The 27,457-nt window shown below is 40.0% G+C and overlaps 1 protein-coding gene across 1 annotated transcript; it reads left to right on the top strand.

Moving 5' to 3' along the window:
* The first annotated feature begins 266 nt into the window (after positions 1-266).
* On the top strand, positions 267-27,457 carry Tnfrsf11b (TNF receptor superfamily member 11b). The gene is made up of 5 exons (XM_032915410.1): positions 267-529; positions 17,796-18,162; positions 21,759-21,950; positions 23,677-23,901; positions 25,582-27,457. The coding sequence occupies exons 1-5, from the start codon at positions 497-499 to the stop codon at positions 25,968-25,970; spliced, it is 1,206 nt and encodes a 401-aa protein (XP_032771301.1). The 5' UTR covers positions 267-496; the 3' UTR covers positions 25,971-27,457.

The raw sequence follows: 27,457 nt of genomic DNA, 5'->3' as shown, positions 1-27,457 counted from the left end.
GAAACCTGGGGTAGAGAAGCCAGCGCCTGGAGGCTGCCCAGGGGCTCCCTCACCAGTACCCAGTCTCTTACCGCAGGTCACAGCTGCCCTGAGGCTAGCCGCTGGCGGGAAGAGGCTCAGAACCCTCAGAGGCAGCGGAACAGCAGCAGCCTTGTTCCACAGCTCAGCAGGGGCTTTCTCCTTTTCTTCTTCCTCTCCCCCTCTCCCCCCTGCAGAAATCAGTCATCTCCTCCCCTTGCCCCACGCCTCCGCGTAGGATCCTCCCACTCCGGCGCCCAAAGCGTTAACCCCGGAGTGTCCCGCAGCCCTACCACTAGCGCCCGGGGTTCCTAAAAAGGAAAGGTACAAGGTTGGTCCAGGGGAGACTTACTAGATCAAAGGCAGGGCATACTTCCTGTTGCCCAGACCTTATATAAAACGTCATGTTCGCCTGGGCAGCAGAGAAGCACCTAGCACTGGCCCAGCGGCTGCCGCCTGAGGTTTCCAGAGGACCACAATGAACAAGTGGCTGTGCTGTGCACTCCTGGTGGTAAGTCGTGGGCAGGAGGCTGCTGACCTCCTGGGCTCGGGACCTCCCCTCCGGCTTGATGGGGACCAAGTCAGGCAGTCTCAGGAGGGAGCTGGGGAAGCCTTTTTCTAGCTACAGCAGGCTGCTCTGGAGAGTAAATGGCTTTTCCATGAAAAGTTCCTGCTGAGTTTTTCCAGATGGGAGAGAGACATGGGGAGAAGACTCTTAAGACTTTTTGCTTTGTTTTTGAATCCATTATATTTACCTTATTTATTTACTTATGTTTTATGTAGAGCACCATACCTTCGCTTGACCTGACTTTTTTTTATTACTACAGGTAAAGTAGACTGTATGTTGGAAAGGGAGGCCAGACTTTTTTGAAACTCCTGTAGTACAGTTTGAATGGAGAGTTTAGATAAAGGGCATTACAGAAAATATTCTCTTACTTTTCTGTGTGGTTTACTCTTTTAATAAAGTTCGATTGGTCTAGTTCTCAACTTCACCAGTGTGAAAAATACGAACACACTAACGATAATTATATCATAGAGGATAGTTAACCAGATTAGTACAACAATAAATAAAGAAGTTTCAAACCTGCTTTGAAATGCTGTTTGGAAAATAAAGGAATCTCATTATTTTTAGCTTAAGCATTTGGGAAGTTGTTATTTAGGTTTACATACAAGTTTTTCCATGCCCAATATTTGTTTCCTTCCAATCAGTTGCCCACGAAACACATGAAGTTACAAACCAGACAGAGAAGTCTGTCTTTAAGTGATTTCTCTGTCTGGAGTACACTAGAGTCAGTGTTTGAAATTCAGCCTCCCGCTCGCATAGTGAGAACGGAAAACTATGTAATCTTTCTCTTAGCTTCAGGGTCACACTGACATGCATATGTAATAGCAAAGTCACTCAGGAAAAAAGTGGGCAGGAGACTACATAAATATGCCAACTATGTGTGTACATATGCAGATATGTATGTATATGTAACACATATATCCACTTATATGGATGTAGGGAGATTTTTCTAATTTTACTTTATTTTAGGTGTATATGTGGTTTGCGTGTATGTATGTCTGCGTACCACTTGTGTGCCTGGTGCTGACTGAGGCCAGAGGAGGGCATCGAGTCCCTTAGAACTGGAGTTACAGACAGTTGTGAGCTGCCATGTGGGGATGGGAATGAGATATGAATCTCTGGAGGAGCAGCCAGTACTCTTAACAGCTGAGCCATCCTGACGGTTCTACTCTGAAGAACTTTTTAAGAAGTGGAATTTTTAGAGACCGTGAGATGGCTCGGTGGGTAAAGACACTGACAACCTATCATTATGAGTTCGATCCTTGAATCCCTGTCTGGAAGGAAGGAAGGAAGGAAGGAGAGACCTGAGTCCTGAAAGGCATCCTCTGATTTCCACTCACACTCTCTGGCATCTGTGTACCTGCACTGACACACAATAAACAAACCAAGGGGAGTCTCAAAAGAGAAAGAGCACAGAGTGCTTAAAAACACGCATGAGCTGGCAGAAAATTCTACAGTTACATTATCAGCACCTCCCGTAAAGGTCCTTGCATCCCTCGCAGAGTAAGAGAAGGTACACATTGGTTTGGCGTGAACTTTATGTTTGAGTTTATGCAGTTTTCACATGGCTCCTTTCAAAGTTCTCGTAGATCCATCACTAGTGTTGGATGTACAAAATAGTTTGATTTCATGTCCTGTATTACATGTTTCGATGCCCTCATGAAGAATTTAATTAATTTAGGTTTTGTCTGGTATAAGTAACTCCATGGTTAATAGGTTGATGGTTTATTCTTTCTAACTTCTTGTGTTCTGCCTTTACATTTTGGGTTTTCACTAAATAACGTATGTATTTATCCCCATATCTGTTCCCAAATTGTAAAAAGATCATCATTTTATAGGTGGTTTATATAAGGAGATATGTATATAGATAATACTCATTTGATACAACATTATCAGAAGGGAAAGCTTTGAATGTATAGAAAGGATGTTGCTCTTTCTTTAGTTCCTAAGGTTGACTTTATTTTATGAAGTGGACACACCATGCTTGCATATGAGGAGGCCGAATTTACCCTGGTAAACAGAGACGGGTGGCTGTAGGAACCTGAATCCTTGCAAAAATTTGACTCTTTGTCTGGGGCATTGCACTAGACACTGGGGACAAAGTGAGCATCCAGGTAGATATCGTTCCTGCCTTCTGGATGTCACAACCTGTTGAAAGAGGCAAATGTGAGATAAGCATTGCATATGTGATGCCAGTTACTAAAGAGGAAGCCCCAGATGATTGGGGAATTAAAACAAAAAATCAGCCTTCCTTCATGAGCTCATAAGGGAAGTTGCAACATGGTGGTTCTCCACTAAACAAATATTCACACACCACTTGCCTGAGGAAGAACAGACTGCATTTCTCCCTCTGGAGTTCCTGTCTTCTATAACCTGGCTGCAGGGATGTACACACATTAACACAACCACTGAAGTCTTGGCTTTTTATTAGCACTACCTGTATGACAACAGGTAACTAACTAGAGGACAATATAGAACCATCTAGATACCAGAAGTACTGTTGATACTCAGGGAAGGAAGGGATGACTTCTCACTCTCACTGTGGGGGAGCCATTGGGCATGTTATTGCTGGAGATGAAGTCAAGATGGCCAAGTGAGAGATGTAAAACCATTCGGTGAAGTCTATTCTTGGTTCTTCTGTGAGAGTAGAAGATTTGCTGGGGAAGGAGAGGAGCATAGTCCTTAGGTTAGCATTCCTAGAATGCTCACACAGTCAAGCAGAGCACTCTAGATTGCTCACACAGTCAAGCAGAGTGCTCTAGAATGCTCACCACCACAGTCAAGCAGAGTGCTCTTTCGAGAGGAGGCACCATTCATCATCCGGAGTCAGTTCGTTCCTTGTTGCCATGCGTTTCTAGGTGAACAGAGAACATCAACATGCCTGACTTAGATCTTGGCTTTAACTACTGTTGAATCCCCCACCATTCATCATGCAGTGTCAGAACCCGCCCTGAACTTCTCAAAGCCAAGCTCTGACTTTGTCCTTTTATGCCAGAAGAAAGGGATTTGGAAGGAAAGCAGAGAGCCAGCCGCTCTTTGCTCAGGAAAATTTCCTGATGTTCTGGTCTTCCTTTAGGGTAACAGTCTTAGAGTTTCTGACATCTGATTTGTATTTATTTTGTCTTTTCTCCCCTTACCTCAGCCACTGAGTTCATGGGCTTGTCTAGCTGCTGCTGCTGCTGCTGCTGCTCTTCTCCTCCTCCTCCCTCCTCCTCCAGAAAATTTCGATGTTTAAACCATTTCTAGAAGCAGTTGACACACCACAGTCAACCCCATGCAGCCCTGCCCTGTGTCCATAGCAACCTTCCTGGCTTCCGTCACCTAGCAATCTTCAGCACAGTTCCTAATTTCAATCTAGTTTTCAATTTGACTTCTTAGGCTAAAAACCACAGTAGCCAAATACCATTGGTGGAGTAAGAAGGCAGGCTGTGCCAAGTGTTTTACTCAGGACGTTTTAGAAGCCATGATCATGGTTTCCCAATGGACACTAGGCTCACAGTCTGCTGTTCCTGTCTTCCTATCCACTAACTTGCCTTCTGGGCTTTGCTCTCAACAGCTCCTAACCCACATGCTCCCTCTGTATAAAGGCTTTCTGTGAGAAACACTGTTTTCCTTAGCATGGTATTAACCAAGAGAATTTCCTTCAGCCTTCATTTTGATTTTGCAGCCAAAAGGAGGAAGAGGAGGGGCTTAAAGTACATCAAAACAGAACAACAGTCTTGACATTAATCAGAACTAGCTAGACTAATGTGTTTGGCTGCCCCTTATGTTGCATTGATGGAGCAAAGATCCCCAAATTATTAGTGTATTTGTACTTTCCTCCCTAGGGCAGACTTCTCGATCATATTTGATACTCTCTTCCATGCGCTCTTATAATAAATCCTTGGTAACAACTCCTGTCTCTTGAAATGAGATTCAAAGTACATATCCTTTGCTGACACATATAACTTTTACAAAATCAATATCCCGACATAACTACATTACAAAACTAATAAAAGGAAAATAATTCATAATAAAATAAGCTTCAGTAGGTATCATTATGAAGTCGTGATATGCTGACATTTGCATGTGGCATTTGCATTGCAGACATAGCTAGCGATGAAGATGGGGGTAGGTTTGTCTCAGGGTTGACCCAAACACTTGATCAGGCTTGGCTTGCCGCTGTGGTTTTCTAAAACAGTGAGACAATCATGCCAGAAATTTTAGTTCCATTTCACTTCTTACCAAACCAAGTGCTAGTAAATTCCTGGAAAACTCATTTTGGACAGCAATGATGCAAAAGGTCCTTCATATATAAATAAAGTGGAGTTTCAACAAAGCTCTGGACAATGGTCCTCGCTTTATTCCCGTGGCTCTGATAAAATGTCTTGACCAAAAGCAACATGGGGAAAAGGGTTTATTTGGCTTACAATTCCAGGTTGCAGTCTGTCATAGTGGGAAAGTCATAGTGGCGGGGCCTTTAGCAGCCAGTCACTTCCACAGTCAGAAGAGAAAGGAATGTGTGCATACTGGCTTGCTTGGTTGCTTGTTCAGCTCTGTGTCCCCACTTTTATACTGCTCGGGTACCTCTGCTTGGGAGATGATGATAGCCACATTCAGAGTGAGTTTTCCAACCTCAATTAGGGGAAATAAGAAAATCCCTCACAGGCAAGCTCGTCTCCCACAGTCCACAGATCTAGGTGGTTCTTCATTGAGGGTCTTTTGCCAGGTATCCTAGGTGATGTCAAGTGGACAATTAAAGCTAACCATCACAGTGACATTTCAAATCTGTCTATCTGTTTGTCTGTCTGCCTATCTGACATCCACCCACCCATCCATCCATCCATCCATCCATCCATCCATCCATCCACCCATCCATCCATCCGTCTGTATAAATATGTATGCACACGCATGCATTTTATTATACATAAAATAATTTTCACTTATTTTATTCTGTATCAGCTGTCAATGGTATATTAGAATGTTTTTAGGGTATATAAATATCCTTGGTTATTCTGGATACCTATCGGCATCTTCATGGTATTTCTAGAAGCACCCAATCAATTTCCAGAACTTCTCAAGGACAGAGTTTCCACAAAACATGGCTCTTTGAAAGCACAGATTTCATCCTCCTCATTTGTAGCCCCAAGGCCTCTACCATCATGATGCATGTGTTTGCGCAGCCTGATGAGCTATGGTGAAAATTTCTACAGCACAGGGTAGTCTACTAGAAATCTCCACAGATGTTTCAACAGGATTTACCTACCCCAATGTGTTATTGTGGTTTAACAACCTGAGGTTGGCTTGACTTCCCAAATATTAATGTAAACTCCTTGTCTGGTCAATATTTTAAATATCATAGTATACATTTCTACTATGGAGACTCAAAACCTTCATAAATGTTCATCTTAAGAAACCAACAAAATTAAATGGGTAGAACACAGGTATCATGGTATTATAGTTGAACATTTAGATATTCAGTTTTTCTGTGATAAATTTTAAATCTTTTTAAAAAGATTCCATCACAGATGATAAGTATTAGACTCAAGAAATTTCAGTTAATAGAAGGAGCCTGGACTTGATATACAATGAACATTAACAGTCCAGCTCATTTTCATAGACAGCTATAGAGAAAGCCGATTTCACATGACAAGAGAGGAAAGGGTGAAGGCCCCTTTCAAACTCATTTATATTACTGAGAGCCTTGCAAACAAAATGCAAACAAGAGCAGCAGTAGCAATCATGTTAGAAAAGAAAACAAAAATCACAATAAAATTTAGCAACCCGCAATAGCAGGAACTAGTGAATCGGAAATTCTAGCAACATCTGTTAACTATCTGTGCAAGAAGAAAGAGTGAGGTTCGGCCAACTTGAAATAGATACCAGGACAGTATTTTTATGTGACATATAATTAGTTTTTGGAACTCATTACCACAGAATATTTTGGAATAACTAGCACAGAAAGTCTAAAAATGGAATACTTTTAGACAGTTGTAAGGGATAAGAATAGTGTTACAACACATTAGGTAGGAAGATGTGTGGTACCCTCTCTTCCTCACACTAACCTGGCCTTGGTAACTGATGTGGACTCTGCATGCTCAGTAGAGTAATTTATCCCAGCTATATAGTGACATAATTTTACAAGGGCTTGAATAGATACAACAGATACATTTTTTTCATGCAATTTCTCACAAGTATCTAAGCCTGCAGACAGGAAATTGATGGGGGATGCCAAAAGAAGGAGCTGTCACTGTTAAGTGCTTGCCATGAAAGCAGAAGATGAATTTGCATCCCCAAAACCTACAGAGTGACAGGTGAGTGTAGTGGCCCACCTGGAATTTCTGTGTTCACAAGGTGGAGACAGGTGATTCCCCAGAGCAAGGTGTCCAGCCAGATGAGGCAAGACACCGAGCTGTAACTTACACTGAGAGAGTGCATCAATGAATTAGGTGGAGAAATACCAAGGAAGACTTCCAACTTTGACGTCAGGTCTCTGCATACGTGCATGCACACATGCATATACGAAGTGTATGTCTATATACATACAAATACATATACACACATATGGATACTATACATATATACACATGAAAAAGAAGAGGGAAAACTTACTTTAAGAAGAGAGAGAGTGCAGGCTATTTCAAGAGCTAGTTAACATATCCATCTGCTCTCCCAATCACTCTTGTGTTTGAGAACATGTAAGATCTACTATCTCAAAAAATGTCAAATACACTCTTCAGTATTGTTATTTTATTTAACTTGAGGCCCTTGGATTAGTAACCTACTCTGTTCTGCCCCTTGTAATGAGCATTCTATTCATAGGGGAAGTGGAACAACATTGAACATAGAAAGACTAGCCCCAAGGCCTTCATTTCAATTCACCATGCACATTCGCAACACTCTTTGCAAACGTTTCTTAAATAACCATAAATAAAACAAAGAAATGGATGAGAAGAGTAATTTAGATTTAAAGGAAGGCCATGGTTCCTCTAAGCACAATCACTGTCCTTGGTGAATAAATTCCCCGTTGAAGTTTTTGATACAATATTCTTAGTTGCCTTACCATGTTTCTTAGTAGGTAGCTGCCCTTTCTTCTGCTGTTCTATATCCTGTACTTGTTTTGATCGCTGTTTTCCTCTTACTTTTGTTCTTGCTTGTGGCTTCATTTTGTCCTTCTTCTTCTTTTGGTCTCTGGCATGCTCTTTCTCATATTCTACTCTTCACAATGAACATAGACCTGACTTTGCCCGTGTCCTCGGCTGCTTTCACTCTTGCTCTTTGGGTAGTCTTGGTCTTGTGCTTCTACTCAGTCTCACTATGTTCTTGTTAAAATACAGAATCTTTTTTTTTTATTCCTTTCTTGTTCTGAACTTATATATTTCACACTTAGAAACTGCTGATATCAAGAGCTTATTTCTTATAACATCCCTTCCCCATTAGTTTGCGTCAACACTACCAACACTAGCTCTGTAAGTCACCATCCCAGACGTAGAGTGATGCCATGATACTCTGCAATAGTAAGGCAGACAGATTCAAGAGCTCTGGGTTCTTAGCTCTGCCTGCACCCTCAAGGTTTACCCAGTGACCCCAACTATGCATCTTCTAAATAGAGGAACTGAGCCAAGTTGTATATGGTATGTCTGCTCTAATTTAAAAGTTAATTGATTATATATTGTTCCTTACCCTAAATATCAAAAACCAACTAGACTTCTTAACTATAAAACATTACAGGAATATTTTACAAGAATCTCTTTTGTTCCATTGGTCTGTGGTGGAACTCAAGGAGATGATTCAAGGCAGCAGCTTTTGAAATGTTATCTAATTTTAGATAGTGTAATATATATTTGAGTGTCATGAATTATTCTTCTAAAACAAAACCATTCCCGTTTTCTCATTCTTGCCATCAGCTGGGATGCATAGAAGTTGGTAATGTGGGCATGTTTTTTTGCATTCTCCATTTAGTTAAAAGCCAAGTTCAAGACATTCCCCCAGGATTTGCTGAAGAGGTGTAATTATGGCCACAAGCAATCTCCTTAGAGTCATTGAGCAAAATTCTCTTTGAATCTATATTCACAAAGAAGTGCTTGACAACTGCACACTGCTCTTTGGAATAAATGTCAAACCTTTAGGCATACCATGCATGGTAATAGGCAGCCAGAAAGACCATTAAAATCTACACTTGAGTAATATAGCAGCTGCCAGACAGCAGACCTTCATCACCACACTCTTCTTTTTGTATCTTCTTATGATGTCCAGTAAAAAGGAAGGAACAAAAACTAACTGCTCTGTGAAGGTGGATGGCGTTTATGGTGTGATGGTAGTGGGTTTTGGCCAGGCATTCTCAGGTGCTCTCCTCTCTGAAAATTTGGTAGTTTCCAGAATCATCTAGTGAGGATAGAATGGGCGGGATATGGGCACCTTGAGCAGAGGCCTGGTAAATTAAAATGACATCTTCACTTCCAAACCAAGCATCATAGTATTAGTGTTATACCCAAAAATTTCTGTAGTTTTTGGTTGTTTGATTTTTCTGTTCAAATTTCCACACATATAAGTAATTTCTAAATATTACTTACTGGACAAAAGTTGTTGACCATTGACAGAGACACTGGGACAATCGCAAGAGGCATTTTTGGTGTTGATTGCAGGCATTGGGATTTTGAAGTTGCTTATTTGACCCAGCAGCCAACATCCCAGTCTGTGGGATGCCTGAGACAGTAACTGTGAGTAGCATCACAACCCAGTGTTATGGGTGAAGGCTTCACAAATAAGGACATCTTTTTTGTAAAATACAAACAGAAACCACATCAGAAATATTAAATCTTGAGCTCTGAGTCCCCTGTTCTTTTGTTCAGATGCGGTCAGCTATCGTCACAGATGTTTTCTATCAACCCCAATCCTTCCCCACAAATAAGTGAGGGGTTGCTCTCTGAAATCCTAAATTTGGGAGAAGCAACGAGATGGGCAGTCTAAATAAAGATTGCTTAATCAGAGTCATAGAGATGGTTTCTTTCTCAGGTCTAACACTTTCTTTGGCTGAAAATTTAAAATTTAGGCCTGACAGAAAGTGATAGCTGGGCTGCAGAGTAGAACAGCTATCAGGTGCGTAGGCTGAATTAAAACACCCTCCTCTACGAGCATAGGGCAAACTATGCTTGTTTTCCTTCCTTCCTTCCAGCTGACATTTCCTCAGTAAAGGTTCATTCATCTACAGCACCGACCAAATTAAATGCCCACAAAGGGTGAAAATATAAAATAGAAAGACATAGTACCTTTTAGAATAACTAGCGCACCCACATGTAACATATACCATTCCACATATTTATTGATAAAAATCCTATGATGCAGAGATTTACAAACTAGAAGTTGGGGGAATTCCCAGGAACTAAGTAGTTTTCACTAACTTCAGGAATTTTCCATAAAGTTAACTAGAGAAGAAGAAAAAGAAGATGATGATGGTGGTGGTGATGAACTGTTTCTGTAGTAGAGCACACTAATATCTAGTCACCGAGTTCATTGAAAAATACCAACAAATCAGAAAAAAAAGGCATTTGTATATCTTCAACCCAGAATATCCAGATGGTGGAAAGGATGAACAGACTAGGTCCTTGGGCCAAATCTTTAGAAACTGTGATTCTATGTATTTATTTTTAACTTCTTAGATTCATTTAGCTTTTTAGCTCAAGGGGAAATGAATTTATTTATTTTTTGCAGTGGTCTTTACATTGAGTATGACTCTAAGTCCAAATTCCTTAGGTGACACAGTATAAGTCAGGAAGTTAATGTCTTATCAGACACTGAAAGCATGGGGAAGAAAGATCTAGCATATAATAGGAGGTGGGAAAGAATGGAGGGTCAATGCAAGAAGATGCATCACCGAGGATCTACTGCTTGGCATAATTAATTTTCCACTTTGCCCTTTCTATCAAAGCACTGTGTCAACTATTTCAGTGGAAAACAGGAGAATTTCTGCATTGAATTGAGTGAATATACGGATGGATGGTTGATAGAGAAATAGCTATGTAGATGAGTAGATAGACAAGTGACACACATATGATATCGTTACATTGTATCACAGTTACTTTCACATCTACTTCTTTCATGAGACTGGGAAACTTACTCTCAAGAAGAGTCAGTTGTCTCAGGTTTAGTTTCAGGCAGGGTTGGATTTGAACTCTCAAAGGTATGGGATTTTTGTTATTGCTGACTAGTCACTCAACTCTCTTCAGACCAATTTTTTCATCTTTAAAAGGGAGATAATCATATCTCCTTGGAGGTGTCTGTGGAGGATAAAAGATAACAGAATGTGAAGGATGAGTTTAGCCTACGGCCTGCTATATTGTGCTATTATATTATACAATGCTGTTATTCTTCTCCATATCATACAGAATGGACAGTATGACCCTTCAGACATCATAGGCTGACAATGAATAGCTACATATTTAACACAGATGCTATTTGATTTCCCCCTTCCTTCTAACTTTTATTTCATTTTGTCCCTATCATAGCTTTCTTTACTTTCCTTTTAACGGTGGCCTGTGGCCATGTGTTATTTAAACAACAATAGGTTTTCTTATTCAGCTAAAGGATCTACAGGAATTGTGAGCAATACATTATCTTCCAAGAAAAGGACAATAAAAACAAGTTGTAGTCTTAAAATTGTGTTCAGCAATATCAACATGCCAGAATACACCATCGGTTCTCAGCTTCAGATGCCAGGGATTATAGCTGGAGAGCCTTCCAAGGCCTAGTGCTGTCTGGTGCTTTTCAAGGGAGGCTAAGTAGAGATAACCATGCAAACAGTACTTCTGTGGTGTTCTTTTCCAGGACCAATATTATGTCTCCAAAAAGGTGGGGTATGTGCGTGTGCACGTGTGCCTGCATGTTTGTGTTAACCTGTTAACCTGTTAACCTGTTAACTTATATCTGCAATTCCTTCTTCCTACATGTTCACAATTTACTTAGGTTTATTATTTTTATTTTTCAATTTGTTTAATCAGTAAGATGTTAACCACTTGTAGCACTTTTTCATCATAGCAAAAACTCATAAACAAATCGCTTTTGGACTGAGTCTATGCACAAACCAAACACAGCTAATTAATGTTAATGCCTTCAGAAAAGTAAAGGAAACTTCTGAAGTGAACAAAAATTACATTAAAAGTTACATTTTACCTGGAGACTGTTCTTCAGCCTCCAGGGAAGCAAATGCACATCAAATTTGGCCCAGTAATTCTTCTAATAAATCATAGCTGTTTGTGTTTCCTTCCCCCCATTTGCCTGGAAAAGCAGTTGGCAGCAGAGCACCGATGTAAAGATGAACAGACTTAATTCATTTGCTTTTCCTTCCTTACCTGGAGACAACCGTGAGCCAAGTAACTGGCTAGTGTGGAAATTACTAAGCAGACTACTCCCCAGGAGGGGAACTGGCAGCAGCAGATAAACTCAATGAACTGCCTTTGCTCATAGAGGCTAAGTCCAAATGAAACAGCACTTGCAAAACTCCATGCAGATGAAAGATGTGTTAAAAAATACCCCTCTGGGCAAATCTTTCACCCCTGTCCTTCCATAGACTTGGAAATGCAGGCTATGTGCATGTCTTTGCAAATGTATCATTTGCACTTTAGATGGTTATCTGTGCTGTATAATCTCTAAGTATCTGAGGTTTACAGAGAAGGCAATCAATCTAGCTACTGGATTGAGTAAATATCGAGATACAGAGGAGACTATCTGCACAAACTCATGTGAAACATTCAAAAAACATGGAGGAAAACTCTTGAGTCTCTGAACTTCCCAGGAAAAATAGCATGAACCAGCCTTAAATCCCTTGGCAGAACCAAAAGAGTAGTAACATCATTGGGAAGATACTAAAACCAATTTTATTATATAATGTGTAATCTAATTATATGTATATTGAGAAGAGGGTCCCGTGAACTCCAAACTGGTTTTGAACTTTATATAGAACCAACTATGATCTTGATCTTCTGATTTTCATGCCTCCACCTATCAACTGCTTGGATTCCAAGATACAGCACCCAAGTTTATGCATTGCTGGAAAATGAATAGAAGTTTCTAGCCTATGGTCATGAGGGAATACAAACTAATATTGACCATTTGCAAAAATATGTTTTTATGTTACTATTTATTTGAAAGTGATTATTTGGAGAATAAAAAAAATCAGAATCATTCTCATTTAGACACAAATTACTGGCCTAGAATAACTGAGGCAATGCTAGAACTAAGCTTGCAATCTGGTTAACATAGTCTAAACACAACTTCTTCAGTGGAATGGGCACATGTATGTTCACATTGGGTGGCCAGGCTGTAGATTTTTCAGACTTTACTCATCACCAATTTTGTATGCTTCTCACAAACTTCCATAATATTCATACACTGTTACATTCTCCTTTTCATCTCATAAATATATGCAAATACTAAAAGTTAGTGTGTAGTTCCCCTTTTCTGCTTATACACAACATCATTAGGTAATGTATCTGCTCTGCCCCTAAAGACATTTATGGGCTCAGAACCTTCAAAGCGGGGTCTTCAGTTGCATTTTTGAATTATCAGTATGCATTTCCATTTATTTGCTTAGCATCCTCACTGGGTCTCAAACAAACAAACAACAAAAAATGTTTCCACCCGAAGTCTTTCTCTTTATTCATGTATTCTCATACTTCTGTCTTCAGAAATTAATGGAGACTTCAGGAAACACAAAATTCAACTGCTGCTTTGGATACCAGCCCATCCCAGTAAAATCAACCAGCACTCCTCTACCCTTTCTTCTCTTATCAACCATTTTGCATAAATTCTGACCCAATTGTCTGTTCAGTCCTTTCCTTAGTGTCCAGTCACTTTTCCTGCCTTCTTTTTTTGGGGGATGGGTCAATGAGCGCATGCATATATATATATCAATGTTTGCTAAATGAGCTAATTAATTAATTAAGGTATGGAAGGGTAATGGGGAAATACAAAGGGCCAAAATGAGAATATAAACAAGCAAACAAATTGAAGTTAATGTGAAAAGTGCTTATTTTAAATAAGTTTTACGATTTATACTACAAGCAATCTTCATGAAACTTTCAATTGCATGTACCCTGGATCTTTCCTTTAATGACTGAGACGGACTTGGAAATGGCATGGTTTACACACTGACCAGACGTTTAGCTAACTCTGGACAGTCCTCAAATAGTTCTCTGTGGCAAAGATCATGACGAGGGATTACAAAAGGAACTCCCAAACCAAGGGACTATTTCAGGACCTGCGTGGGATGCTTTTAATGAATCTTCCATAAATGGAAACCCACTGGGTCATTCATGGTTCTGCAGACCAGAGAGCAAGCCTAGTACTATGGGACTGTCTGTATTGCATAATGCAAAAATAAACCTGCCAGAGGAAGTGTATTCTTTTGTCCTTTAGGAAGTCATAAAGTCACATAAACCAATAGAAGCCTCCGGTCAAATCACTTGTCATCTGAGAGTAAATGGAAGACATAGCTGAATCTGAAAAGGAGGAGATTGGTATAAAAACCTCTGCATACAAAGAGGCTGCTGAATGGAGCACAGTGGAAGGCCCGAAAGGCAAGAGACTAGGATACTTGTTTCTGACTTGATTTGACTAGATTTTCAAATCCAAGAACAGAGCAACAGTCAAGTTAGAAAAGACACTAGAGGACAAATTCAGTTTACCTACTGTCTTCACTCAGTTCTGCCCTCTGTTAGTGTTTGGTAGATAAGAAAGATGGATAGGCTTGGAATAGAAAATTCTTTCATTGTGTAAAACATTAGAAACAGAAATGGATAATACAGTGTTTAGAGATAGAACTTTAACAATGCTTTCAAGAGAAGTAGTATGGAAGCTTCTAGAACAAATTCCAGACTGGTGTAAAATAGTAGATTGTAGGCCTTTAACATTACTTTCAAGAATGTGTGATTAGATCATGTAATAGATAGACAGGGAATGGAAAGTGGACAAATGAAAAAATAGGAAATAAAAAGAAAGCTATACTTAATTTCTTTTATAATCCAGACATAAAACTTGGAAAGAATGTTCCCTTCTGTAAAAAGCACTTTCAGGTTCAACAAACATGCTTATATATGTCCCTCAGTCTCGGCAGATGTTCAGGAATTTTTGATAATTGCATTATTTTTAAACCCTTATTTAGTTTTAAATCCTATCAGTAGGCAAAGGAGCAATAACTAATGTTAAGACCATATCTCTGTCTTTGCTCCAGGAAATGGGAAGGGAGTGAGAAAAGGGACAGAGAAGAAGAGAGATGTATTAACCTTGCCCATCCTCTGTCCAAACACCAAGTCAAGAAATTCTGTGTGGGAATTGGGGCTAACCAAAGATTTAGACCTAACTATCCAATTTTGACCACATTGAATTTTACTTTTACTAAAGTGGATTTTTTTCCTGAGCAAAGCACAGAGGTCCAATTGAACTTTAAAACCTTCTGGGTTTTGAAATGTGTACGATGATAATTCCACATTGAATTATCTTGAGGAAAGTGTCTCCACTAATTACTCTCTAATTCTTAAATCCAGGCTTTGTTTATTCCACTGTCTCTCTAAATATCTTTCACCTCAATTTTCCTGTATCTTAAAGAAATCACTGCTTTCCACGGTATTGGTTCAGGGAAACAGTAGTATCATGTCAACTTCTTAGAAAAATGCAAATTGTATTAGTGTTCTTGGTGATATAGTCTTGAGTCTGAAAGTCTTGGAATTTGAAATATTTTATATTTTGACTTTTAATGGGTTAAGAACAACTGCATGTGCTTTGACAGCTGAGACCCCCTAATCTCCAAATCCCAGTACCCCATTTCTACATAATCTAAAAGTTCTTGAACACTTACATGAGAGTCAGAAAGGTTTGGATTTTAGACCATTTCAAACTTTATGTTTCCAAGTTACAAGTACTAAGCAATTGTTGGTATTTTTGTGGCTCCAAAGGGTGAAGCACATAAGTAGTTACTGTTCGCCTCTCCCATCCCATCTTCATCATTTCTGAGTAATGGAAGGGGGTGGAGCAATGGTAATGAACAAGCGAGCATTCTTGACCCCTGTGGAAATGGGCTCAGGAAAACAACGAGAAGCTTGGCTGGATGCTGAACTTGAGAAAAATGCCTCTCTGGACCTCTCAGCCAGACCTCTTGAAAGCAGACAAAACCCTCAAAAGTGGCTTTCCAGGAAATCTAAAGTGAACTGCAATAGAAAAAGAAATGAAAGTATGTCTCATTGCTTTCATATGGGTTTGTATGTTGTGTTAGGAAAACCTCATGCCATAGCACTGGGGATTGAAGAAATATTTGAACCAGATCCTTAAATCATGCCTCATAGCATATTCAAATCAACAGTCAGCCAGCCAGTCATTTCATCTTTCAAGCCATCAACAGCCTTAGGGAAACAAAGGAGCATGCTTTCCTCAGAACCATCAAGTTGTGGGGTGTCCTGGTGAGCCAGCAGGCCTGGCTTTACACTGTTCCACTCTCCGGTTGTAGGTTGGAGTATCTCACAGCAAAGCGCTCTGCTGAAAGATCCATTATTCTGGGGAGGTATTTTGCTATTTTCTTTCCGTTTATCAGCTCATGTGGTCTAAGATACTGGCCATGTTCCACTGAGAAGTGAATGGAATCTCTTACATTAAAATACCGAATGCTTATGAAAGAGGCCAGTTAGTCTTCTTTGCCTTGACAACATCTCATTTAATAGGGGATGCTGTTTCTCTAGCTTGGCACGATTGACCCAGGAATGTGTGGTGGTGAGAAGGGAACATTTCCTGAGCTCTACAAACAAGAGAGTTTGGGGAGAAAATATTGTGCTTGGTTTGCTCCTTTCCCCAAACCTGTAAACAGTCAGTGTTGATCCTTGTACCAAAAAACAAACAATACAAATCAAGCAAGCCACTCTCCACACACAAATAACACTGCTCCTTCTGAGAACATGTTTCCTGTAATTAGTGGGAAGCTGTTTTCTGAAGACCTTTGGGGATGTAGAACAAGAGACAGAATTCATGTGCCGCTGGTCCTCCATGGAGCTCCCTTGCCTGTGGCGTCATTTCCCTTTCTTCACAGACTTCTTATGATGGATGGTGGCTTCTGAACCCATGCCTGCTCCCTCATGTTTCCCCCAGTTAACCCAAGGAAAGATCTGTGTGTGGCAAGATTGTCTGCCAGCTTGCTCATTGGAGAAAATGCCCATCTTAAGATACTAGGACTCTTCCTAGTGGACTGCAAGCTTACAGGGACTGTGCTCGTGTGTGGTGCAATAGCACAATTCTGGTTCCTTACTCCCAGTAGACATTTCACATGAATCTATTGCATGAATGGATGGATGGATGGATGGATGGATGGATGGATGTTCACTGATAATCATGTACTTTCCCACTTCATCCACTCTATTCCATTGCTTTTCATCATTAAGCCTTAATTACAGAAGCTAAAAGAGACATTATCTGGTCCTCAGTCCAACTACTGCAACAACATTAGCAATTTCGACTTTCTCCATCTTCCGCTGCATGTTTCCTATCTCCTTACCCTGATTTTCCATTTATTTTTAAAATAGTTCTTAATTTCTACCATTCCTTTTAATTTTACTGTATGACTTTTCTTCTCTAACTGGACTGCAAACTTCTAGGTGCAGTCATTTAATTTAGAACTGTATCTGGAGTACTTAGAACAGAGTCTGGCCCACAGTAACTAGTAAAGTCAGTGAGAAAGCAATGCTTAGTATATTCATTCCATACAATAGAATCAACACAGTACTTTTGTCCATTTGCATTGCTAATTTATAAGTCCAACTCCCCAGGAAGAAAACCACACTGCTTTAGGGTATGCCTTGGAAGTCTACATTTTTAACAAGGAGTCTAAGTGATTTCGGTGTAATTGTTGTGAGGGTAACCAGTTTATCCACACACTAATCTGGAGATGATCCTGAGACCTAGGGTAATGAAGTCCTGGAGGTCAAATGACTATTCAGTGGTCTCCCGTGTGATAGCAGTGCTATTCTGAGTTCTATTATTGCTGTCTTCTTTGAGTCTGCATCACGTTGTTTGCCTGTTGCCATTTATCCTCTTGGAGAAACATCTGGAAGCAAAGTCATGGCTTTGGAACCTCTCTTGTGTAGGAGATCCCAGGAATGGCATTAAGGTTAGGTGGTTAGTGACTTGACTCAGATGTTGCCTTGGCATAGAATTATCATCCCATTTCCACCCCAATAAACCACTGTGTCTCTTCTAGCTCTTGGACATCATTGAATGGACAACCCAGGAAACCTTTCCTCCAAAATACTTGCATTATGACCCAGAAACCGGACGTCAGCTCTTGTGTGACAAATGTGCTCCTGGCACCTACCTAAAACAGCACTGCACAGTCAGGAGGAAGACATTGTGTGTCCCTTGCCCTGACCACTCTTATACGGACAGCTGGCACACGAGTGATGAATGCGTGTACTGCAGCCCCGTGTGCAAGGAACTGCAGACCGTGAAGCAGCAATGCAACCGCACCCACAACCGAGTGTGTGAATGTGAGGAAGGGCGCTACCTGGAGCTCGAATTCTGCTTGAAGCACCGGAGCTGTCCCCCAGGCTTGGGTGTGGTGCAGGCTGGTAGGTATCTATTATGAGGCACAGCAAAATCAAGAAGGACCCCGAAGAGCTAGACAGCAGCTAGCTCAAGGGGACACTGGTCCTGATTGATAAAAGTCCCTGTTAGCTGCATCCTGTGTGTTGGGATGATCCTGATAAAAGGTACCTGTTAGCTGTGAGCTGTGTATCTGGATTGTTTCCAAAGGACCTTTCTCAAAGGGATCCTTTGCCACTGCAGTGTAATTTGGTGAGGAATCTCAAATGCAGCAAAGTGCTCCCTAGTGAGACACGCGATGAACAGCTCAAATGTAAAGGACCCTGGTCTGAGTTGCACCACCAAGAGAAGCTAACATATACCACCATGTTTCACTTTGGCACGGACAGTTTCAGTCTGCAGTGCTTTTTGACAAACATCAGAAAAGTTCATCGATACCAAGAGAATAATTATGCTGATATTAATGAGACTCTGGAGTACTAACAATGAACGGTTATAATTAATTATGTAAAAAATGGGAATGGTTAGGGGAACTACATTTCATTATTAAAAATGAAGCTGCTTCTCCTCTTGGCATGGGAGTTGAACGTTTGGGAGGATAAGAACAGCAGTTTGTTCTTTATCTTAGACAAAACAGATTGTCAAGCAAACAGGAAGTCCTTGTATATAAACAAGTACTTTCCCTTCTCCAGTTCCCAACAGCATGGGCTGGGGCTAGTGAGAGACTTACACGCACATGCTCAAAGCCACAAAGCTGCCCTGGAGATTATAAGACTTGTGGTTTAGGAAAGTGAAGAGTACGCTCGCAGTTGGAAGAAAGAGTCATCCCTGTAACTTGCTCTAACTCACTTTACAGCAGCGTCTCTCAACTCACTGCTCTTTACACAGCTGTATCATTCTTTTCCATGCAAGCCTGTCCTGTGCCTCCCTGAAGACCTGTGAGTCTAGCAACCAGCTCCCAACTGCAGGCCTCCTTCCACTATGGGAGGCCAATTTGCTCCTGGTTGAGAGGTCATAGCCTAGTACGTGAATTGCTTATGACAAGTTAAAGTTTAAATGACCAGTATTATAGGTCTGAAGGCAGACACGGGGAGTATATACAGTTAATGCCAGGTACAATAGCAAAGGCCAAGGAAGTCCCATCTCCAAAGAAGCTCCAGCATGATCACAGGGTTGAGGCTAACAGTGTACATAGTGAATGTCAGGGCAGCCTAGGCTATTTGGTGAGTGAGTGAATGAATGTCTCAAGAAAGGAAACAAGACCAAAACCAAAAATTTTAAATCTATTTAGTCTCTTTTGTAGGGAATCTTTAAAAGAGTGAGCATTGCAGGAAAGACCATGCTCACATGACTACCTTGTACAGTTCAAGGAGAAAGAACTGTTATTTCCTACTTTTTACTGGGGAATACTTTGGGACTCATTTGAGTAGAAAAACCCCTAGCCTCCTTACTCCAGTGAAATGGATTGAGTAGATTCAGATACAGAAATTAAGCACGAGTTGTGCAGCTCAAAAGTTGAACATTGTGAAACTAGTTAGGTCCTTGTTCTCATAAACATGAAAATAGTTCAGCAGGGCCAAGCAACAGGTAACCAGAAGTCTTAGAATAAAGGCACATGCTTTCGTCTGAGTTACCATGGTGGACTTTATTTAACCCTTTTCTCCCTGAAAACCTGCAAGGTGGTTCTGCACAGAAGTTTCCAGGCCCTAAGACAGGGAGGATTATTTGGTGTTAGTCTATAAAATATTTGATATCTATTTTTCTTGTTGGTTTGAAGCCAAGATCGCTTCATATTCTACTCTTCATATCCTGCTAGCAAGTCCTCTGCTTCCTGTCGAGTTACTTTGGACTGTTTTAGTGAGTTACAATTCATCTTGTCATTGTAGTGTTTCACATTTTGTCCGTCAGGCTAGATGTTTGTTATTTCTACACATACTAATGAGGTGAAATCATTACTTAGATGGCTACATCGTTTTTAGGCACTAGAGTTCTGCCGATGTTAGAAGAAGTCCTATTCACAGAGGTAATAATTACAAATTATTCTTTGGACTCTTCTTGTTAAAGAATTAGACAGGGCAGTTCACCAGAAGAAATGTTATACACATGACCTCTTGTTAGGTGACATCAGAAAACACAAGCCCCTAACATGTACCTGAAGAACAGTAACATTTCTTTCTGTGTACATCATGTGACAGTTGGCAAATGGATTCTTGGGTCCACACACTCAAGGCATGTATTCCCAGTAAGTTGACAGAGACCAGATGTGTAAATATCTCTACTTACAAGACTGTAGAGCTTAGCATGGAGCAGGGTTCCATTTAAGGAGAGGGATGTAGTAAGGAAGTTCCCTTCCTAGTGTACATCCTCTTTGTTTTGTGAGGATTGTTCTTAAGACAATGTCCCTGCAGTGTTTGAGACAGCATTTCTGTGAGACTTCACACTATGCTTTCCCTTCTTCTCTTTCCCTTCTAGCCCTTTATCTTTTTTACAGGGCAATGAATCATCAATCTTTTTATAAAGGAAGAGACAGGAGATGAGACTTGAACCACACTTTTTACTGGTTTCTTTTCTTTCCATTTTTTTTTTTCTTTTCAGGATGGGTAAGCGACACAATGAAATGAGAGGTGGAACTTTTTAATAAATGAAATTTAATAACTTTCTGTAGCTTTCATTCGTCTCTTTTGTGTTTGTTATCTTGCATGAGCCAGAGTTGGCCTGTGTAATCTACATTTGAATACGGAAGTCTAAATCTGTTCAGCCAGCTTACACTAGATGGAGATATTTTCATATGCAAATGCACTATAATGTGTGCTGTGCTCATGTATAATAGAGTCCAGGGTTTGAATATATTTATTTTCAGTTGCATCTCTATTGAAAGTTTCTTCAACTCAAGAGTTTTCAAATCCAGTGATGTCTTCCAAAGTATTAAATGCCTTAGGAGCACAAAGTAAAATATCCTTATAGTTATCCTTTCCCAAAGATTTAACCACACTATTTACTCAACAGTATAAACAAACACTACATCATCGTCTGTTTATTATGTAGCTCAACTGTGGGGATACGATTAGAGTCAGCAGTCAACTTTACCACCACCTTCAAGAGTTTATTGTCATGCATGGTTCTCAAGGTTTGCACAGTTCTCAATTAGGAGGTAGGAGAGAAAGAACTTCCATAAGAAATGATTGGAATTTAACGATGCAACATTGAATGGGTGCTAACTTCAAAGTGTGTCAGACAGTAAAGCAGACACACCGCACTTATCTTGATGGTTTTTCCAGGAATAATTGTGCAAAGAATACGGTTGACAAGCCTTACTGGCACTTTGTCAGTGGCAGCACTAATGAATACCCCACCCTCCTCTCCTTCCATTTCCCATTTCAGGAGCATCTTTGTAGGTAATAGCACAACAAACTTGTGTGGGTATTACAGGAAGGGGAAAGAGCCTGAGGGGGCCGACTATAGAAGTTTTGTTATCGCTGTCTAATGAAGTGAAAAATGGAAACTCTGAAAGTTCCCTGCAATACACAGTAGCAGTAAAAACTTTCTCCAGATCTGTGCTAAGTCATTGTCTACAGAGAAAGGGTTGAGAGAAGGTGCTAAATTTCTGTGTGTTTTTCAACAGGGACCCCAGAGCGAAATACGGTTTGCAAAAGATGTCCTGATGGGTTCTTCTCAGGTGAGACGTCATCGAAAGCACCCTGTAGGAAACACACCAACTGCAGCTCACTTGGCCTCCTGCTAATTCAGAAAGGAAATGCAACACATGACAATGTATGTTCTGGAAACAGAGAAGCAACTCAAAATTGTGGAATAGGTAATTATACTGAATGGGTCAGCCTGTTTTCTTACTGTTTCAGCATGGCCTTTTCTGAGAGGAATACAAACTTACATTTTGAATTTTATGTTTGTTTGTTTGTTTCGAGACAAGGTTTCTCTGTGTAACAGTTCTGGCTGTCCCGGAACTTACAATGTAGACTATACTAGCCTCGAACTCACAGATCCACCTGCCTCTACCTATGGAGTGCTGGAATTAAAGGTGTGTACCAAGAAGCCTGGTTATGCTCTGCGTTTTTTGAATTTTAAGCAGCCTAAGAGCTGCTGACAGCTCAAATTTAAAGAAACAAACAAATTTCAAAAACAAAAGACAAACAAAACAAAACAAAGCAAAGCAAAACAACAACAGAAAACCTTGTATCTTCTCACTGATCCCAGGGATACCATAAGACACTGAGGCTTCCCAGTGCTCTCACACTAACATCAAGAATAACCCATTAGTGATGTCAAGCTGATAACCTGAGCACAAATTAGCCAACTTCAAATCATAGAACTAAGTCGAATATTTCTATCATTTCTTAGAATGTTTGTATTAGTTAAAGTATAGATCAGCAACTAAAAATAACAAGCTGTTGGAAACTTAGAAGTGTGAACTTAGCTTTGCTACCAGTTATTTCCCTAGATTTGTCACATGGAAGCTCCAAAGTGCTTTGTGTTAAATTCTTTATTTGCTTATAGTCACCACAAGTAGAAGAAAGCACTCCATTGGAGTGATCCTATCCAGGTATTGGTTCACTCTGCTTCCCGGCTTCTACAATAATCTCAATATTTCCCCATGGGACTTACGCATCAATGCCGTGCCTTCATGAGCAGGTCAAACTGACACAAACCAATGTGACTCTTCCAAAACGTCTTTGTTTCTTATACAGAACATGAAACATAAGAAGGAACACAGGTGCATTCTATAGTTCCAAGCCACTTCCGATGTTTGTCACTACATTATCAGCTACCTTGATTAATTTAACCCTTTTCTTATCTAAAAAACAAAAATGAATGGGAAGGCTAATGAAAAGAGTTAATTCCAGCCTTAACCTTGATTTTATTTTTGCAATTAATTGAGCATTTAGTATATGCTGATTCCTTTACTTTATAAACATTGGTATTTACAAAAAACACTGGAAAATTTACTTAGAAAAATATAGATAATTAATCATTTAACATTCACATATATATTTATCTTACTGATAAGCAATATGTTTACAACACATAAAATAATGCACTATCATGATTGCACACAAATACAGTACACTATTTTGATTATTGTTTAAGTTCTTTCTAGAGAATGATTTTGTGTTTTGGTTTTTCTTTGATCCTGACCTTGAGGTACCTGGTAGTCACCAAGTAACTTTTTAATAAAGCATTAATATTTACATTAAGTTATATAATTTTGTCAATTATTTGTATGTATTTATATTCAATTCTCATTAAATGTTTTTTAATGTTTACATCTCCTCCTTCCCCCCTCCAAGAAAGAGAAAGGGAAATGAACGAATCTAAGATAACACAGAAACCCAGTTGGTCTCTATATTAAGAGCATCCTACAGAAAACTCTTTATTCAGACTTCCCATTTTAGCCCGCTGTCTCACAAAAAACTCAGCCCCCATACTCATTTTGTGGTTGCCTTTGTTTTGCTTTGTTTTTGTTGGAAGGACTGCGGGAAGTGAAAGCATTCAGTGAATCTTGTTATTGGTCACTCTCCCTACAGATGTCACCCTGTGCGAAGAGGCATTCTTCAGGTTTGCTGTGCCTACCAAGATTATACCGAATTGGCTGAGTGTTCTGGTGGACAGTTTGCCTGGGACCAAAGTGAATGCAGAGAGTGTAGAGAGGATAAAACGGAGACACAGCTCACAAGAGCAAACTTTCCAGCTACTTAAGCTGTGGAAGCATCAAAACAGAGACCAGGAAATGGTGAAGAAGATCATCCAAGGTACCATCTCCTGACAGAAATGAGTTAATAGGCAATCAAAGACACCTATTTTTCATAAGCTAATGAACTAGACTATACATAGTGGGGCTGGTGTTTTCCTCCTGTAATCATCATGGTATTGACACTTGCTCGCCAACTGACAGTGTGGACAGGATTCCTGTCACAGATGAGGAAGGTTCTGTTCCAACCTCTACTGCGATTAAAAGATAGGGCATGCTCTTTACATGCAAGATTAGCCTGCGGGGAATAAGACTCTCCTCACAGATTCCTTACTCTTTGCTCTAGTCACGTCTACCTAGAAGATATTTGGTCTCTTGGCTTCTGCTTTCACATTTCATGCTCTGCTGTTCTTGGTAATTCTCTTCAGCAAGATACCAAGTGTCTTGCAGATAACCTCTCATTAATCCCAACTATATAGCCCGCATCCAAATTACCATTTTGGTCACGCCTGTGGTGGGGATTAGTAAGGTTCGATAAATGTTTTAGGTTCTTAGGAGAAAGGGCTGGCTAAAAGCATGTAGTCACATATGCTAGGGCTTCCGGAAGAATCTCCTTTAGACATAGGGTGGAGAAGGGAAAAAGGGAGGGCATGAAGGGAAGGGGAGAGGAGACCCAAAGAGGAGAACATGAACTTTAATTCACATGAAATTTATGTACACTATATTATAAACTTTCCACTTTGTGATATACAGTGCAAAGAGACTTACTACTTGGGAAGATATGCTACAGAGAAGAAGGAGGGTTTTCCTAATGCAGACAATAAGGAGCAGAAAATACCCTGCCATACCTAATATCTGACAGAGTTTCTCTACATCGCCCATAAAGCTTCAGACACAAAAAGCCAGAGTCATAGATTTTAGGAGACTTAGTCCTCTTGACAGTCCAGTGCTTTTGCTTATGCAAAGACTAAACTTTTCTTGTGTCTCTGGCAAAACAACATCATTCTTTGAACCTGTAATTAGCCCTGAAGCAAAAAGAAAAAGAAATAGAAACCCAGGAACTGTCAGTATGTGAAAGGACCCAATTCCAGGCTTTATAAATGAGAACACAACAACCCAGAAAGACGAACGGAGTTGCCTCAAGGCTCACAGATAGTAAATGACTCATGTCGTTAATAGAGACATTAGTTACTCCTTCTTATGTTTATGCCCAAGTTCATTGCTAAAATGCCCTCCAGGCTATGTGTTTGCTGCTCTTGGACTCCCATTACTGGCTTCCCATATCTGCCACACTCGGGTGCTTCTCCGAGAGTATGTGTATTTATTAAACACTAGTTAAAGTGACTCTTGTCAACTAGGGCCAAGGTTAGATGCCAAGTGAAGAAATGTTTATTATAATATACAGAACCTGAATACTTTGTTTTTTTTTTCTCCCTGAAATGTTGTCATTTTAAAGTTTCAAGTTTTACTGGGAAAATTCAAGGTGACGAGTCCATAATTTTCTGTTTTTCAATGTCAAAATCCAAAGCTTCTCACAAAACTGTTATTGGATGCTTTAAATGATTGTATGATTTTCTATTATAACGTAAAATAACATCACCTTAGTAATCAGAAATAATTAGTCATTTAAATCACCTAGGGCAATGCCTTTTCTTAAAATGGAGCTATGAATTGGGTGAGAGCGTCTGCCTGGGTTGTCAGATGAGGAAGATTGATGTGAAAATCTCTTTGGTTCATGCAGACATTGACCTCTGTGAAAGCAGCGTGCAACGGCATATCGGCCACGCGAACCTCACCACAGAGCAGCTCCGCGTCTTGATGGAGAGCTTGCCTGGGAAGAAGATCAGCCCAGACGAGATTGAGAGAACGAGAAAGACCTGCAAACCCAGCGAGCAGCTCCTGAAGCTACTGAGCTTGTGGAGGATCAAAAATGGAGACCAAGACACCTTGAAGGGCCTGATGTACGCACTCAAGCACTTGAAAGCATACCACTTTCCCAAAACCGTCACCCACAGTCTGAGGAAGACCATCAGGTTCTTGCACAGCTTCACCATGTACCGATTGTATCAGAAACTCTTTCTAGAAATGATAGGGAATCAGGTTCAATCAGTGAAGATAAGCTGCTTATAGTTAGGAATGGTCACTGGGCCGTTTCTTCAGGATGGGCCAACACTGATGGAGGAGACGGCTGCTTCTCGGGCTCTTGAAATGGCAGTTGATTCCTTTCTCATCAGTTGGTGGGAATGAAGATCCTCCAGCCCCAACACACACACTGGGGAGTCTGAGTCAGGAGAGTGAGGCAGGCTATTTGATAATTGTGCAAAGCTGCCAGGTGTACACCTAGAAAGTCAAGCACCCTGAGAAAGAGGATATTTTTATAACCTCAAACATAGGCCCTGTCCTTCCTCTCCTTATGGCTGAGTACTCAGAAGGCTTCTACTATCTTCTGTGTCATCCCTAGATGAAGGCCTCTTTTATTTTTTATTTTTTATTTTTTATTTTTTTTTCAGAGCTGGGGACTGAACCCAGGGCCTTGCGCTTGCTAGGCAAGTGCTCTACCACTGAGCTAAATCTCCAACCCCTGAAGGCCTCTTTCTTTCTGCCTCTGATAGTCTATGACATTCTTTTTTCTATAATTCGTATCAGGTGCACGAGCCTTATCCCATTTGTAGGTTTCTGGGCAAGTTGACCATTAGCTATTTTTCCCTCTGAACATTTGATTCGAGTTGCAGACGTGGCTAGACAAGCAGTAGTAGGTTATGGTAGTTTATTTAACAGACTGCCACCAGGAGTCCAGTGTTTCTTGTTCCTCTGTAGTTGTACCTAAGCTGACTCCAAATACTTTTAGTATGAAAAATAATCAACAAATTTTATTCCTTCTATCAACATTGGCTGGCTTTGTTTCAGGGCACTAAAAGAAACTACTATATGGAGAAAGAATTGATATCGCCCCCAACGTTCAACAAATCCCCAACAGTTTATCCAGCTGTCATGCCTGGTTCAGTGTCTACTGACTATGCGCCCTCTTATTACTGCATGCAGTAATTCAACTGGAAATAGTAATAATAATAATAGAAATAAAATCTAGACTCCACTGGATTTCTCTGAATATGGGAATATCTAACTTAAGAAGCTTTGAGATTTCAGTTGTGTTAAAAGCTTTTATTAAAAAGCTGATGTTCTTCTGTAAAAGTTACTAATATATCTGTAAGACTATTACAGTATTGCTATTTATATCCATCCAGATATATTTTGTACATATTATAATCTTAGAGAGAAATGTCGTAGGATTTAATTTTAGAAAGAAAAAAATCCTGTTTACTATTGTGACAAATAAAAGAGATAAAATATATTTTTAATAGAAACTTTGTAGTGTTTTCCAATAGGTACTATCAGGTTTCCAGTGTGGAATGTTTTTATAATATAATTTTATCTGTATAAAATGTAATATCATTTTATAGAAAAATGTATTATGTACTCAGTTGTTTGTCAGAAAGTGTATGAACTATAAATTATCTAAATATTAGATGCTCTGAGAAATTGAATGTACCTTATTTAAAGATTTTTGTGATCGCACTATATAAATAACATCATTAAAGTTTTCAAATTATTTTTCA

This window comes from Rattus rattus, chromosome 1 (genome assembly GCF_011064425.1).
Source record: "Rattus rattus isolate New Zealand chromosome 1, Rrattus_CSIRO_v1, whole genome shotgun sequence".
NCBI classification, from domain to species: Eukaryota; Metazoa; Chordata; class Mammalia; order Rodentia; family Muridae; genus Rattus; species Rattus rattus.
This window is presented reverse-complemented; position numbering and strand designations above follow the sequence as displayed.

Coding starts and splice junctions, on each gene's coding strand:
- Tnfrsf11b (XM_032915410.1), top strand. CDS start 497: ATGAACAAGTGGCTGTGCTGTGCACTCCTGGTG. Junction 530..17,795: donor TGTGCTGTGCACTCCTGGTG/GTAAGTCGTGGG, acceptor TGTCTCTTCTAG/CTCTTGGACATCATTGAATG. Junction 21,951..23,676: donor AACTCAAAATTGTGGAATAG/GTAATTATACTG, acceptor CTCTCCCTACAG/ATGTCACCCTGTGCGAAGAG.